Source organism: Serinus canaria, chromosome 3 (assembly GCF_022539315.1).
Source record: "Serinus canaria isolate serCan28SL12 chromosome 3, serCan2020, whole genome shotgun sequence".
In the NCBI taxonomy this organism is placed as follows: Eukaryota; Metazoa; Chordata; class Aves; order Passeriformes; family Fringillidae; genus Serinus; species Serinus canaria.
In genome coordinates, this window is record NC_066316.1 from 88,458,927 (window position 1) to 88,473,949 (window position 15,023).

Consider the following 15,023-nt stretch of genomic DNA (forward strand, 5'->3'; position numbering starts at 1 on the left):
TGAATACCAGATTGGAAGCAGACCAAAACCTAGTCACCATGGATCTGATCCATCCTATTTAATTTGGATACTCACAGTATGGATGTGTGTGAGTGAAGTGGTCAGTCTGGGCTCTGGGTATGGCCAATGGAGAGAAATATGTGCTGTGAGGGAATGGCTCATCTCGCCTGCTGGCTTTGGTGGCTCAAAGGGTAACCTGGGGAGGGGATGTCTGCTGAATTTTGGTCAGAGAAAACCCACACATGTTTCTATAGATAAGGAATTAGTCACTAAATCAGAGCTGTGAAGTTAAAACTTGGATGGATAAGATATTTTTTACTGAACACCTTATTGTGAAAGTAATTTTACACAGTGTGCTCTGGCATGCTGTGGCCAGGCTGGCAACGTTCATCATCGATTTGGGTATAAAGATGGACAGAATAGGTTCTTTCAATATTATCACATCCCATTCAAGAGGATAAAACAACCAAACAACAACAACCCAACCAACCAAAAAAACCCCACAAACCCCCAACACTCAGAGATTTAAAAGGATGAATTTCAGCTAAAAAAGGCTGATCTCCCCAGCCTGCTTCCTCATACAGAAAAGTTCACTTGAGACCAGGTGAACTAGCCTTTGGCTCTGCAGCAGCCTCCAGAGACACATCTCCATTCCTGTTTGCTGTAGACTTTGATTAGGAAGATCACTCTTCCTGGCTTCCAACAGACTCTAACTGGAAGGATGCACATGAATGCTTTTGCAGAGAAGATAATTCCAGGTTCAATTGGCCTCGTGTCTTCCTCTGATATGCCTAAAACTGGTTCTGGTGGTCATATGAGTTGTTTCTTTAAGGAAGATTACTTTAGTGTAAATCTTTGTGCAGCTATTTTGGTATTTGGGAGACAGGTTTTCTAAAAATACATGTTTGAAGTTTTGTTTGGTTTGCCTTGTTTCAGAATTCTACAGCACAAAAATGAGTCAGGCAGTAGGTTCTGGGAATGAGCAACTCCCTCCCAGCACAAAGAACAAGACAAGGTTTTCATTGCCCAGTGACACAGCATTCACATGATACTGGAAACTACAAATTGTTTAATGGTGCTAGAGCAACCTCGTTGTAATATCCCTGTGATTTTAAAATCTCCAGCTTTTCCTCAGTGATTTGGTCTCAGGTGGTGTACTGTGCTTCCCTGAGCATTTTGTAACACTTTTCTGCTCATCTATGAGCACTGACTTGACATCTAAAATAGCACTGTCTTTGCCAAACAAATATTTGTGTGATTTCCATGGTTTTTGTTTTGATTGCTGTATTAATCTGATGTTTTTAATTCTGGACTAAGCTGAGGGATAAATAACACAGATGACACAAAAAGCTTCTGTTCATTTTACTGTTTAGAAGGAATCACCAGGCACTCTAATTTTGCACTGAGCATAGGAGTAGCAGCTTCCATATGTTAAATCACTTTTGCCTCCTGTCTTCGTTTTTCATTACCAAATTTTGAAATTTTCTGGATTTGCCTCTTTGCTCTAGCAAAGTCCCATTGCAGGAATGAGTAAGCATTTTGGGATTTGGTCTGAGGACTCTGCCCTTGTAACATTATCTTTGTAGATACAGAATTAATTTTCCACCTGAAATCATGATCCTCTGCCTTTATCACATTATAATCCTCCTCACAGCAACTATTTGTGATACTGCAGGCAGATTATGACTTCAAGAGAAGAATGAGCCTCAGCAAACAGAAGCAGATGAGCTCTTAAAGAGATAAAGATCCCATTTTCTTGCTAGTAATAAACAGCAGAAGTGAAAAAATACAGAAAAATATCAAGGCAAAATGCTGTCTATAAACAGATTTTTCTGGAAATCACTGGTGACTTTTTCATATTGAAACATAATAATCAATAAACCTAGACATATTTTGAGGTGAAGCCACTTGGTGAGACAGACCCACATACTTAAATCCCTATTTGGCATGTGTTTCTAAGCACTTTTAGAGCTGCTTAGCTTCTATCAAATTCTTCTGTTACATAAACATACTTTCCTGAAGAGTTTTATCCAGCTAATGGGATGGGAGTGTGGTGAGGGAGCAGTGCAGGGTGTATCACAAGGCTTTGGCCAGTGGCCCTCACATAAATAAACCATAATGCATCTAGCATTTTAAAAATCTATTCTGATTTCAGAACTTGGAATAGATTTTCTGGGTGCTTTGGTCTCTTAAGGAATATTTTGACTTGCTATGGAATAATCCCTGATGCACACTAGCATTTTTTTCTAAAAGGAAATTTCCACGAGCAGTAAGCCCCGCTACAGCAGGCTCCCTGAGTTGTACTTTTCCTTCTTATCCCAAATAGTCCCTAGTACCAGGTGGAATGATACATTGTAAGTATCTGTTAGCTATTTCACAGTGTGGAAAGAAAACGGGGCAATTAGCTTTCCTGCTGCAATAGTGTGGCAGAGTCTCAGATTTACATCTTGGAATGTTTGGAGATCCTCCTAAAACTGCAAAGATCTGCTGGCTGCAGTGGCTTCCACTGTACTGCTTGCTTTGGTTGAGATGGGCAGGGTCCTGCTTCCATTCAGACCCAGGATGTCAGGGTCTGTCCTTAGCTAAACTCTGAATGATTCCATTGTTTCTGTAGAGTAGGAGGGATCATAAAAAAAGATTCAGGAAACGTTGGCTGTACCTTTGCATCGTATGTATTGTACAGCCCCGATGCACTGCAGACATGAACCTCCCTGACTGACTAAGGAGATTTGGGCTCTATTTCTGTCCCTCCTCTCCAGGGTTCATGTGTAGAAGGTTGTTCCTTGGAAGTTACTTCACCTTTCCACTTCAGCCTTTTTACATCATCTGTTGCATGCAATGTTATCTATAGCAATTACTAGCATGTCTATGTAAATGTGTGTTTGTGTCTTTTGGCCATTTAAGAGTATATTTACTTAATGTGGAATGCATTTAAATAATGAAGATAGCTGTTTTTCTGTCTGAGTGTCCAGGACAGACACTGCCTTCCCTTACAGTCTCATGAACATTAGTGGAGGAAATCCAGTTTTCACAGAGCCATACTTTTGATTGTTTCAATTTACCAACATAACAGCATTTTAGCACAACTCTTCTGTGCTGATTTCCTAATTAAAACAACAACAAAAAAGGCAAAACAAATCCCAAAACCCAAAAGCTAATGGAAGGAGGGAGCAAAAGAACAGCAGATTTATATGAAAATGTAGTGCTCCCACTAGTTTTCTGCTGGCAGGAATTCAGGATATTTAGATTCACAGCAAAGATTTCTGCAGTTTTATCTGAAATCTAACCTCGCAGAAGTTGGATTCTAAAATGCTGGCTTTGTTGCATAAGGACTTCAGCAGGTATTCTGCTAGAAGAAAAAAGAAAGTAGAAAATTAGGAATTGTTGCATCTATTCTTGGTTTTGAAAAGAAATATAGTCCTTAAACTGCAGACTGTCACTAAGGACAGATTTGGCTCACCTATTCTGAAAGCTGATAAGACTAAGTGAATGAATATTTACAACCTGGCCAAGTTTAATATCAACCAACATTGTATTCAGTACAAATGGCCCTTGTCAGACTTGTGCATGCTCATGAGGAGACTTGGTGAAATGAGAGAATGCTCATTGTAAATGCTCTGCAGGTAGCAATAAAGGGATAGCATTAGACATGTTGCCATTAAAGGAATGAAATTCTGTAAGGCCATGAGCCATTCTGGATGATGCTCAGAGGTTTTCCCAGAAAGCCTGTAAAAAGCATTTCTGAAGGGCAGCTTTTCCTGAGTTTATTAATTTGGCCAAATATACCCGTATTTCTGAGATGATATAATTGTTGCCACCTATCAGTTTTGCTTCACTTTCATTCTCAGGAAAAATGTCCACATTTTCAGCCCGTGTTCCCTAAAACCATTTCTCGTGAGGCCAAGAATTAACCTGGAAAATTTTAATTATAAATTTTAAATTAGAACTTTTTAGTTATTAATAACTAAAAGCGTGAGCTTACAAAGAAATGCAACAGGAGTTACTGCTACTGGCTGTGTCTATAATACACATAATTGAGCAACATCAATCAGATATGATATTAACAGCACTTGGCAGCATCTCTTTTTTGTTACATGCAGTATATATGGACATTGTATTAATTTAAGGTGAGCATGCCTGTACCTTGAGTTGTTAAGATCCAGTGTGATGTTGCAGTTGTTACACAGCCCATTTTGGGAGATGCCAAACACCATGATTCCCTTTTCTCTTGCAGGGCTTTAGATCAAGCCCTCGCCATGCCAGAAGACGAGTGACACCTCGCCTGGAGGAAACACAACCCATAGTGGAAGCTCACCACCTCAGTGAGCAGGAAACTTCTGTAAGAAAAAGGAAAATCAAGAAAAGCAGCCGAGTCCAACCAGAATTTTACCATTCTGTTCAAGTCACCCCAACTCGAAAACCTGTAAGTATTCTGCCTTTAGGATAAATAGCACTTACCATTATAAAGCACTTACACTTAGAGGCATGTAATATAATTCTAATTTTTGAGCTATTTGTATTCTCATCCTCTATTTAAAAACCTTTTCAGTTCTCATATTCAGCAGCAAATCCAAATAAAAGTTGACAAGACTGTATTTAATGTTGATGTATAACTCTAAAAAATAATCATGTTCTGAAAAGGGTTTTTTAATTTGGATGTTTAGAACTCATTATTTAGACTATAGACTATAATCAAATTAGATATTAAATTTTATAGTTTTATAGTGATATTACTTAACAGGTTTTTAGAGCAAATGTGCATTTTATTTAAATTTCTTACTTAGATTTAACAGAGATGCTATGTACTGAACTTAATTTCTATTAAATATCATTACTAGATTTAATTTTGAGATCTCTTTTACTTTATATAGTGTTCACAGTCTTTCTGCTCAACAAAACTTAGATCAAATCTCATGATTCTTTGCTCCTCAGCTTGATTTACACACAGTTATTTTAATACTGTTAACCTACTTTTAGTATGGAAATATGACAGTTTGTGGAGACGTACAGTTCCTAATGTAAATTTGCATGAAGACCTATCCTGTCCTGCAGGCATAATGCTTTTCTCTTTTTAATGAGAGCTCATTGCTTTGACACATTTTCTGAAGAACTTTTCTGTGCCAGTGTTATGGGGCTTGAACAACTTTTATAGAGTCAGTATTATTAAAGAGGTAATTATTGAGCATACCCTAAACCAGATTATTGAAGCTGCTGGAACCTAACTGAGCCTTCCTACACTGGTGTTAACTGGGCACCAAGAATTATCAGTGAGCTCTGAAAACAGTTTGAGGAAGCTTTCCTTAGTGGAATTACATGGCCTGAGAGAACAAGCAACTTCTGCAAAGAAAACCATAGCTGCCAACAACTGCCAGAATTTTTACCTAGTCTCTGAATTTGTTTCTCTGATTTCACTCACTAGTCCCCATTTTCCCTCTGTTCTCTCATACTTTTATTTATGGTTTGTTTTACACTGCTCATGTTTTTGTGTTTAATTTGATCTGATGGGTTTGTCTTCTACTCTTCTTAAAGGATCTGCTGTCACTTTCTTCTCAAGCATCTCCCTTTCACTCCCATCCTATCTGTCTTTCTAGACTACTTTGTCTAGCTCTGTTACTCATACTGAGTACCCAGCCTCCCACCAGGCTCCCTCACTTCATTATTCACATTCTGGGTTCTTTCCCTGCTTTGCTGTCCTTCCTTCACCTCTTCCATCATCAACTCTTATTTTCCATACCACTCCTATTGGGGTTTATTATTCCCTTTTTTCTTTGATTGTTTGTATTTTTTCCCATGGTAGCCTATGCCAAGGGTAAGCCTGCCTGTCACTGCTGAGGCTGTGACCAATTTCCACTGATTACCAACACTGGAAAAAGAGCATCAGTGCCACTGAATTCAGAGCTAAAACTGTAGAAATGGTGTAAGGAGCAAAACAAGCTTGGAAGAATGGATTAGTTATGCTAAGAAAGTCCTGCTTTTTCCGAAAGTCAGTAACGTGTCAGGGATTTTAGGATGAGCAAAATAAAAAATATAAGAACAGAAAATGTTCAGTGTTACTATATAACTTTACTTTTGTATCATTTCATGTGTCTGCTGTGTCTAAGATCTACCATGGTGTCCTAGGGAGTCCTAGGTTTCAACAATAATAAATCCCAGATTTAGAGAAAACTTCTCTCAGTGCTGTCACCATTATGTCACTTCCTTGAAATTGCTTTTGCAGTGTATCTTTTATACAGTTATATAGTTCTTTTGATAGCTTTTCCTTCTACAGCCTTGATGAATGCACATTTCTACCAAAAAAGAATAAATTATCTTTATTATACTACAATCCAGAAAATATAAGTCACTGATTTAATTTCTCATGGACATTGTAAGTTATTTTCAGTGTATTATTAATGCCATGGTGACAGGGTGAGTAAGGTTTATGCCATTGCCATGACAAATCACTGCAGTGAAGTTCCAGGCAGTCACCAGGATGTCCACCCTGCAGATTATTGCATCTTCATCCCACTTAGTCTCAATGTCTTGAAGCTGAGGGACTTTTGACCTTCATCTTGGTACAGTTTTACATTATTCAGTTCCAGAAATGCTCTTGTTAATCTGTATAATTTCTCCTCCCCCCCCCCCCCCCCCCGCCAATATTCCTAGCTCTGCCCACTTGAACCACTCTAAATAAATAATCTGTTGTCTTGATGTTTACATTATGGCCATATTCTGCTGAGTCACCACTTGAAAAAAGTCCTCTATGATGTCTGCCAACCAGAAGATATAATTTCCCCTCATAAAACAGTTCTCCTTTTTGGTTTATTTTTTTTTCCCTCCTCATGACTTTTTGTCCCATTTTTTTCTGACAAGAATGGTATCTCCAAAATAACTATAAAAAAAACCTTAGGGAAAGCTTTGTCTTTGCTCCAGCAAAATTTAAAGTCCTAAAATTATATTAGTCTGTTTTGTTGCCATATTAAGATATATGCATAAAGACTTTTCAGATATTTCATTTAAGGCTCTGGTGGATATTTAGATGCTAAGCTTTCTTATTCTTGCTAAGTTATACTATTTTGTATTTGGTGGGTTTTGTTGTGTCTAAGTCTTGTTTTGCAGTTTCTTAGCTGCTGCTATAATTATCTGAATTTGCTTGTATTATTTTTTACTTCCTGCATGGCAATCTGAGATCTTTCCACTATTGTTCCTGATCTTGTCAGAACTAAATTAGTTGTAATTGTTTGGATGGGAGTAATCCTGCTGAAGACAATAATTACTCCACTTGAATATCTGCATGAGGAGATGTTTGCAGAAATAGAACATAATTTTTCTCTGAAAATGTAATTGTTTTTTTTTATACCTTCCAGGTTGTTAATGGGGATATTAAATATATTTTGTGCTAATACTGATCCTTGCCAAACAAAGTTTATAAGCCATTTTCATTTTTATTTATCTTACTCTAGTGCAACATAAGCCTAGTGCTGAGGCTTCCCCTTGCAGGGCACGTTGTTGTATCTCATGCCCTCTAGGCCACTCTCTCATTAGTGGCTGTATTATTTGTGCTGACATTCTCTGTAGGTGACAGTTTTACATCAGCTTCATATGGAGGAGAGTGCACAAACCTGCTACTGACGTGTACTTTGAATTTTTGAACACAGTGGAGAACTCTTGAGAACAAACAGAACTGTGGGTTTTAGGTTGGTGTGACTGCATGCAAATCAAGGGAGTGTTTCATATTGCTCCTTTCACAAACTGGGTACCTGATTCTATTAAATTTTCTGGAGGTGTGGAAGGATGTGCAAAAATCTCTTGTTGTGAGCATGCTGCTGCCTAGCAATACCTCTCCAGGGCAGATTTTGAGAGTTCTATTAAAGCATTTTGAAAATATTATCTATATTTAAATAGTACTTCTGCTCTGATGCAAAGTATAAAATGCTGCAAGTTATTCATAGGTGGCCTTGAGTTGTGTAAATATATGTGGCTCCTGAGCTGTGGGGTCAGTTAGGCGTACAGTTCTGCCAAGCAATGTTTGTATGACTATGAACATAATTGAAAAGAGACGCTGTCAAAACAGCATCTTTTGACATCTCCATTGTTAAACGATTTGAAAGGCTCCTAAATGACTCATGCAACCACCAGGATTATTTACAATCGTGAGATGTAGTACCAAAATTTGCACTTTTGTTTGTCATGATCACTCTAAGACATGGCAGAGTGATAAATAAACCTGTTTCCTTCACTTTCAGATGTGAAAGCCCTCTTTCTACTCAAAAGCCTTGTACTTTACACATCCAAAGATGATCTATTTTGCCCCAGAACTGTAACAGCAGCATATATTGAGGTGATTAACTAGTGAATATTGTTACAAAGAAAAGTATCTCTGAAATAACCTACAAAGAATAAACTGATGACAAATAATGATCTCAGAAGCACTGCTGATTGTAGGTATTCCTCAGGGTCTCCTGATTTACCTCTTTCTAATTATTTAAGGAGTGGCCTTTGCTGAAGCAATTTAGCTCCTTAGGAATGGGTGTAGCATCACTATAAGTCACTACAAGGAAAACTGAGAGGTCACATGTGAAAAAAATCCAATGTGGGAATCTTCATTTGGCTCCACTGAGACTAATCCCGTGGCCAAAGTGAAATCTGCACTATGAATGCCCTGATAAAGAAACCATGAAAGCAAAGTTTGATCAATTTTTAATGCATGTAAAACCATAAGCTGTTCCATTCATGGTCTTTTCAGCCATCCTGGTTTACTTATATGTTGCATTTAAGCCTTAGAACTTATGGGAAAATCAGTATTAGAGTTCTGTCTGAAAAATACTTAGGAGCTTTTTTTAAAATATCTGATACCAAATAATTCATAGAAGTCCCAGAAGTCTCACATTTCTGACACCTAACTTAAGTACAATTTTTTCATATGGATAAAGTTGTTCTACAGGGCCCTTTAGGAGTTTTTAATATGTATCATTAAATAATATTAATTTTGTTAATTTCCATTTATTCGTACTCTGATGTTATGTACTAATTTTCTATTACCACTATGTCCTTTACATGCTATTTGAATGACCTAAAACATAGGAGATGCCCAGATTGCCCATCACTCTGCAGAAGATGTGGTTATTTCCAACTATTAGCTATTTAATCTATAGATTGCATTCATATCTTCTTTCTTTTGGAGACATCTGCTCATGCTGGATTGTGTCTCCTGTGAATTGCATTTAGAAGCAAACTTGGCAAAACACTATCATGCCATCTTTCACTTTCAGCATTTTTATTAACATGATATTAACGTTCTCAAACGTGTGGCAGAGCTGCGAGCTGTCAGATTCTGCACGCACGTGTGCACACACACATGCATGGGTCCTCTCTCAGGACAATCTGAGCACAGCCATAAGGAACAAACACAGGGAAACATGTGAATCCATATAAAAAGGGAAATAAGAACTGCATTTTTTTCATTTTTAAGACAGCTATGGTTCAGTCTGGCATGCAGCTAAACACAAACAGCACCACAGAGCTGTTTGCTCACTGCCCCCAGTAGGATGGGGAAGAGAATAAGAAAAAGGTAAAACTTGTGGGTAGAGAGAAGGTTTAATCAGACTGAAAAGGAAGGGAAAATAATAAGAATTATGAAACAATGTTCAAATCAAGTGATGCCCAGTGCAGTTGGACAGCACCTGCTGACCAATGCCCAGTCAGTCCCTGAACAGGAGGCTGCCACCTCACTCTGCCATCTCTCGCTGGTCAGAGTGACTCTGAGATAAGTTAGAAAATCTCTTTTCTCAGCCCGGCGGCCAAAGAAGGACTTAGAGTTCTTAATTTTTTGTTCTCAAGGTTGTTTATTGTTTCTTATCTATAAAATTCTTTCTCCTGTCCTGCTGAGGTCCACTCAGCAAGACAGTCAGAGGCACTCTGCCTGCCCCTGGGGCAGTGTCATCTTTATATACTAAAATTACATGTACAATATTTACAATTACTTTCCAATACCTATCACCTATGTTAGACAGTGAGCTTTTACTCTAAACTAATCTAAAAGTGCCACCATCACAGCAGAAGATGGAGGAGAAGAAGGAGAAAGGCTGGACATGCCCAGATCCCTCCATCTTGCTGCCTGAACCCCTGTTCTAAAAGCTCCAAAACATCTATTTTTCACCCTGTGATAAATTCACTATCATTCTACTTAAATTTTTGTGGCTTGTAATTCTTCATATAAGGTTGGTAATAGTTTTTTCCAAAGGCTAGATCAAAGGCACAGGGGTCTTGGGCTCTGTGCCAAGGTCTCTGAGCCCCCTGGGCAAGGGCTTGAGCCCTCCAGGGCAGCCAAAGGAATTTCTTGGGTTCCAACAGCCACCCTCAGTCAGCTCCCCCCAGTTCTGTTGCTCAGCATGATGCCATAAGGTATGGAACATCCCCTTGGTCAGCTGGGGTCAGCTGTACCAGCTGTGTCACCTCCCAGCTGCTTGTGCTGGCAACATGAGAAGATGAAGAGTCATTGATGTAGTGTCAGCCATGCTCAGCAATGACTAAATCATCAGTGAGTTATCAACATTACTCTTACCTTAAACCCAAAACATGGCACTGTACCTCTCTACCACAGCTGAAACCAGGACAAAGACTTAAAAGATATTGATGGGGATTTTGAGAAGGTCCTGACAGGTTATTAGGTGATGGTTTCATAAAGTTTTTAACAAGATTTAAGTTTCTGGCCATCTTAAGCATTTTTAAAAATATCTCAAGGAACCTACTTTAGGTGCACAGGATCTTTGCAAATATGACTATTAATGCTAAATCCAGTCATGTTTGAAATGAAGAGAAAGCTTTCAGTGGCCATTAGGTTGACTTTGAACTTAGTTCTTTTTTCAAGAGACTGTTTACATCTCTTTTTTGGACTGCTGTATTTTATGGCTTCTCTTATAGCAAGTAACTCCTCTTCATGAACAGATTTGCCCAGAGAGTTCATTTTCCCACTGTTCTTCCAGCTTCTGTGACCTCCTCCCTTGCTGCCTGCTCCCCATTTCCTCTTGGCTGCTTTTCCCTCTCCACCCTGAGCTCATCCATTGCGTTACAGCAATTGCCCGTTTCTTCCACTCCTCCTGCCCAGCTCCTAGGCAGTTTGGGTTTTTGAAGGGATTTCTTAAGGTGTATTGCCATGAGTTTCACTAGGCCCTGTAAGTGATTGCATTACTATTTTAGAACTACTCTTTCCTAAAACACAACAGTGATTTGTTAAGAATTACATCTGGGATTTAATATTATTGTTGTCTTTTTAGTGGTTTTTTTCCCTATACTGAGTTACTAGAGCTAATAAACATAGTACAAAAGAAACAAGTTAATTGATATAGGGCTAATAATTGATAACACATTAATGGAAAAAGACACAAGAAGTAAGCATAGCAGTAACAGTACAAACTTCTATTTAGAGCACCTTAACTGACTTCACTGCTAGCTCTTATTTGGAAGGTTAAGGCCATTTGAATTGATTGTCCCCTGATCAGATCATGCTTGTTTTGAATATATTTACTTAGATTTAAAGTCATGTGGCTGAAAATAACAAAAAATCTGTTATTGTTCTGTACACCATTGCAAATTATCCTGTACCTGTGGGCAAAGCCCTCTAATACAGCAGGATTTTTCTTGATAGGTGAGCTGATTTCATACCATTTTTATTTTGTCTGAGCTGACTTTCATTCCCAGGGCAAATGCTTATTTACTGAAAATGGGATGAGAGCTTAAACCAGTCTAACTCTTTTCCATCTAAAGTGTTCAAAGAGGGTCATAGTGCACCCTTCATCCTTGGAGCTGAAGCTAATTTGCTACTAAAGTAGGAGTGAATGAGAGAAAATATTATTCAACTGTTGTATCTAAGAAATAGAGTTGTAAAACTCTGGCTTGAATTTTTTTTTTTTTTTTTTTTGCCACCATCATTTTGCCATGATTTCTATCAACTGGGCTTTTGTGTTCATTGATAAAATTTTACTACATGCATGCAGCATAGCCTCACTGAGAAATTAATTTTTTAGCTGTTCAGAATTTTTCTTTTTTAATCCCAGTGTCCTTCTGGGAGAGCTAGTAATAGAAACCTAAGCTGCTAAAATGTGCTAGCAGTCTTAACTGTAAAAAAAAAATGTTTTATGTATGTGATTATAAATGGTAAATTCTGTACAGTAGCTGAAAGCAGGTTAAAAAAATTAATCAGCTCTGATCTTGTTGATAGTGTTGTTTGCACAACTTAAAATGACCAGTAATTGTCTCACAGATGCCTAGTAATTATAGTCTAAATGCAGATGTTTCCTTTTCCTTCACTGCCACAAGAGTCATTCTTCAGAGCTGTATTGTGTAACATCCTACTGTGGCACATAAAAGTACATCTTTATATAGCAAGGGACTCCCTTATCCATTTGTATTTATATATAACACTACACATGGGTATGATGTTGAAAGAATAGTTTGGCAGAGGCAAGTGTTCAGCTATTATCAAGCACTGGAATTAAGGTTCCACGTGCAGCTTTAATTCAGTGGATTATGCATGTGTTTTCATACAGGCTTTAATTGTATGATGGTGTACTGGTTTTTCACAGGATGTACTCTGTATTCACCACAGGGTGGAAGTGCTCTTAGGATGACTCTTACATGTAGGAGTTCTGCTGCAGAAGTTGTAAAGTGTATAAATGAATAAAACAGGAGGTTGCAGGAAGACAGAGGATCTTCTATTTCTTTAAAAAGAGAGAGCGCTGCTTTGGAGATTGAAGGGTGGGCACAGGGACACTGTAAATAAGCTGAACAACTGGTTTAAAACATTTTTTTTTATCTTCCATTTTCTAAGTGCCTGAATCAAAGCATGTAGCTGGGTTTATAGAAGTTCTTAAACTGCCATTCGCCACTGAAATCTGTATTCAGTGCTGTAGTCTGAGTATTACTAATATGTAATATTAATGGCTCTTAAAAGTCAGATCCCTGGCATCTCAATTTGACCTAGGTAAAAAAAAATTGATCTCCTGGTTTACTTTGCATCCTGTGTAATGGGAGTGAGGCAGGTAGATACTTCTGTAGTGATGAGCACAAAAAAACAGTCTATTAAATAATAGCTCCTTCTTCATACTAGTGTTTGAATACCATGAAGTAAGTTAAGCTCTAGGGCTGCCCATTGAACTGAGGATAACAAACAAAATACTGAATAACTGTTTGTGGAGTGAATATCACCCATCATTTGCACTAAATAAGAGCAAGAATTTTATTAAGAAAATCACTGAGGATGTAATACTATATGATCATATCATTATGACTGCATTGTAATATACAAATAAAAAGGCTGAAGCAAGGCTGCACGGTGAACCTTAAGTCTGGGATTTGGTAACATTTTAGTACTTTGCAGCCCTAAGAAAAGTATTTTAACAGGAACTTTGTGTTTAATTTTCCTACTGTTGTTAAAAACAAACTGGAAAAGCTCAACTGTGTAGCTCATTGGCAGATTTTGACTACAATATGGAAAATTATGTTGTATTTCAGAGAGAGACTCATGGCATTTGTATTCCTCATATGAATCAGTAACACAGGGGAGGAGGTATTTTTTTTCTAGAGGAACTCTCAGATATTTGCTAATGGCTGGAGTTGGGGTGAAATTTCCCTTTCCTTCCAGGCTTCTTAGGGCAATGAGCTTTCCTGTGCTCATTCTTCCCAAGTGTGGCTGTTTCTGCCATGTCTCCTCTAGCCTCCTCCTGACCTGCCTCTGCCAACTCCTTCCTTGCTATCCAGTTCTCACTCCTCTGCTGACCTTGGCCTTTTTGCTCTTGCTCTGCCACTTCTTGTTTCATTCCTTCATGTCACAGCCCTTCCCAGGTTCACCTGGTCAATCCTTTCATGCTCTGAGGCATTTGTTCAAGCTGTCTCTTTGATTTCTGTGCCTCCCTGTGGCCCCTGGTTGCATACTCCATTCCTTGGCTCTTGTCTGTCTTCTCTGAAACCTTCATACACACAGTTCATACCCTCCTTGTTCATTAAACTGCCTTGTTCAAAGCCTCTTGCAGAGGCAGCTCCAGTTTCATGCCAGCATGTCAGACCCTGAGCTCTCCCCAGTCTGCTTCCTCCAGCATCGATGGTCCCTAATCCCAGCAGTTACCTTGCAGGTCCTGTAGTCTTTATCCACAGTCTGCTGCTCCCTTGAATGCTTTCCAGCTGCAGCTCCCTGACTCTGTCAGTCTGTGTTTGTCCCTCAGGCTCTCAGTCCCAGGGTATTCCTGCAGCCCTTTCCTGCAGAGTGCCGGTTCCGGTGTTTGTGCTCTCCACATTCCCGTCACTCGGCTTCTTCCTCTCGCTGCCTGCGCTCGGCCGAGCGAGCCACGGAGAGCACAAACCAAGAGTCTCGTGCCTCTCAGGCCTGCCTTGCCCTGCTCTCCATGCCTCTTGTCCACACTGCCATCCACCTGGAATCATGGCAAGCCACGATTAAGTGCAAAGATTAGTTTTTCCTCTGGATCTCCAAGCTGGAAGGATCCTGGTCAGCTCCTTGGTGGGGATGGTAGGTGTCCTAAGCGTGGAGGTAAGAGCTGTGAGGGTGAAATTTGCTTGGTCATTCTGTGATGGTGGGGTATTGGTCTGGCAGATCTGAAACCCCTGGGATACTCCTCTTTTTTCAGAGGTGGTACATTGAAGACATTTTAGTTGAGAATTTTGAACCCTGTTTAAAAAAGCCTGGTAAAATAACATTGGTAGTTACCTGAACACTAGGAATAGTTAAACTATTTGCCTTTGCAAAGAAGAACTGCTAGTAGGTAAGGAGAGATTAAAAGAAGTTCACTTGCTCAGCAAAACTGAAAGAAGGTGAGAGGAGATAGTATGCAGGCTATGGATACAATGGGGAAGCAAAAAGGTTATTTAAGGAAATGAACATTGTTGTTGCCAAAAGCCCCCAAAAGACCAGGAATAAGGTTGAGGTGCAACTAGAAGATCACTTGTAATCAAGACAGCAGGAAGTTCTGCAGCAGTTTTCCTGTCAGAGTAGTGAGATCAAACACAAACATTAAAAGCTTTACTTTATACTC

General features: G+C 39.0%; 1 protein-coding gene and 1 long non-coding RNA gene across 2 annotated transcripts in view; one reads left to right on the forward strand and one right to left on the reverse strand.

Moving 5' to 3' along the window:
• DST (dystonin) overlaps positions 1-15,023 on the forward strand; it is a 288,933-nt gene that overhangs the window by 12,054 nt on the left and 261,856 nt on the right. The window contains 1 exon segment of the mRNA XM_050972635.1: positions 4,235-4,423. Coding sequence (XP_050828592.1) covers positions 4,235-4,423 — 189 coding nt within the window.
• Positions 2,606-14,189, reverse strand: LOC127059410 (uncharacterized). Its single transcript, XR_007777168.1, has 3 exons — positions 14,102-14,189; positions 4,144-4,337; positions 2,606-3,346 (listed from the first exon to the last, which is right to left on the reverse strand). It is a non-coding gene; the product is annotated as an uncharacterized LOC127059410 (long non-coding RNA).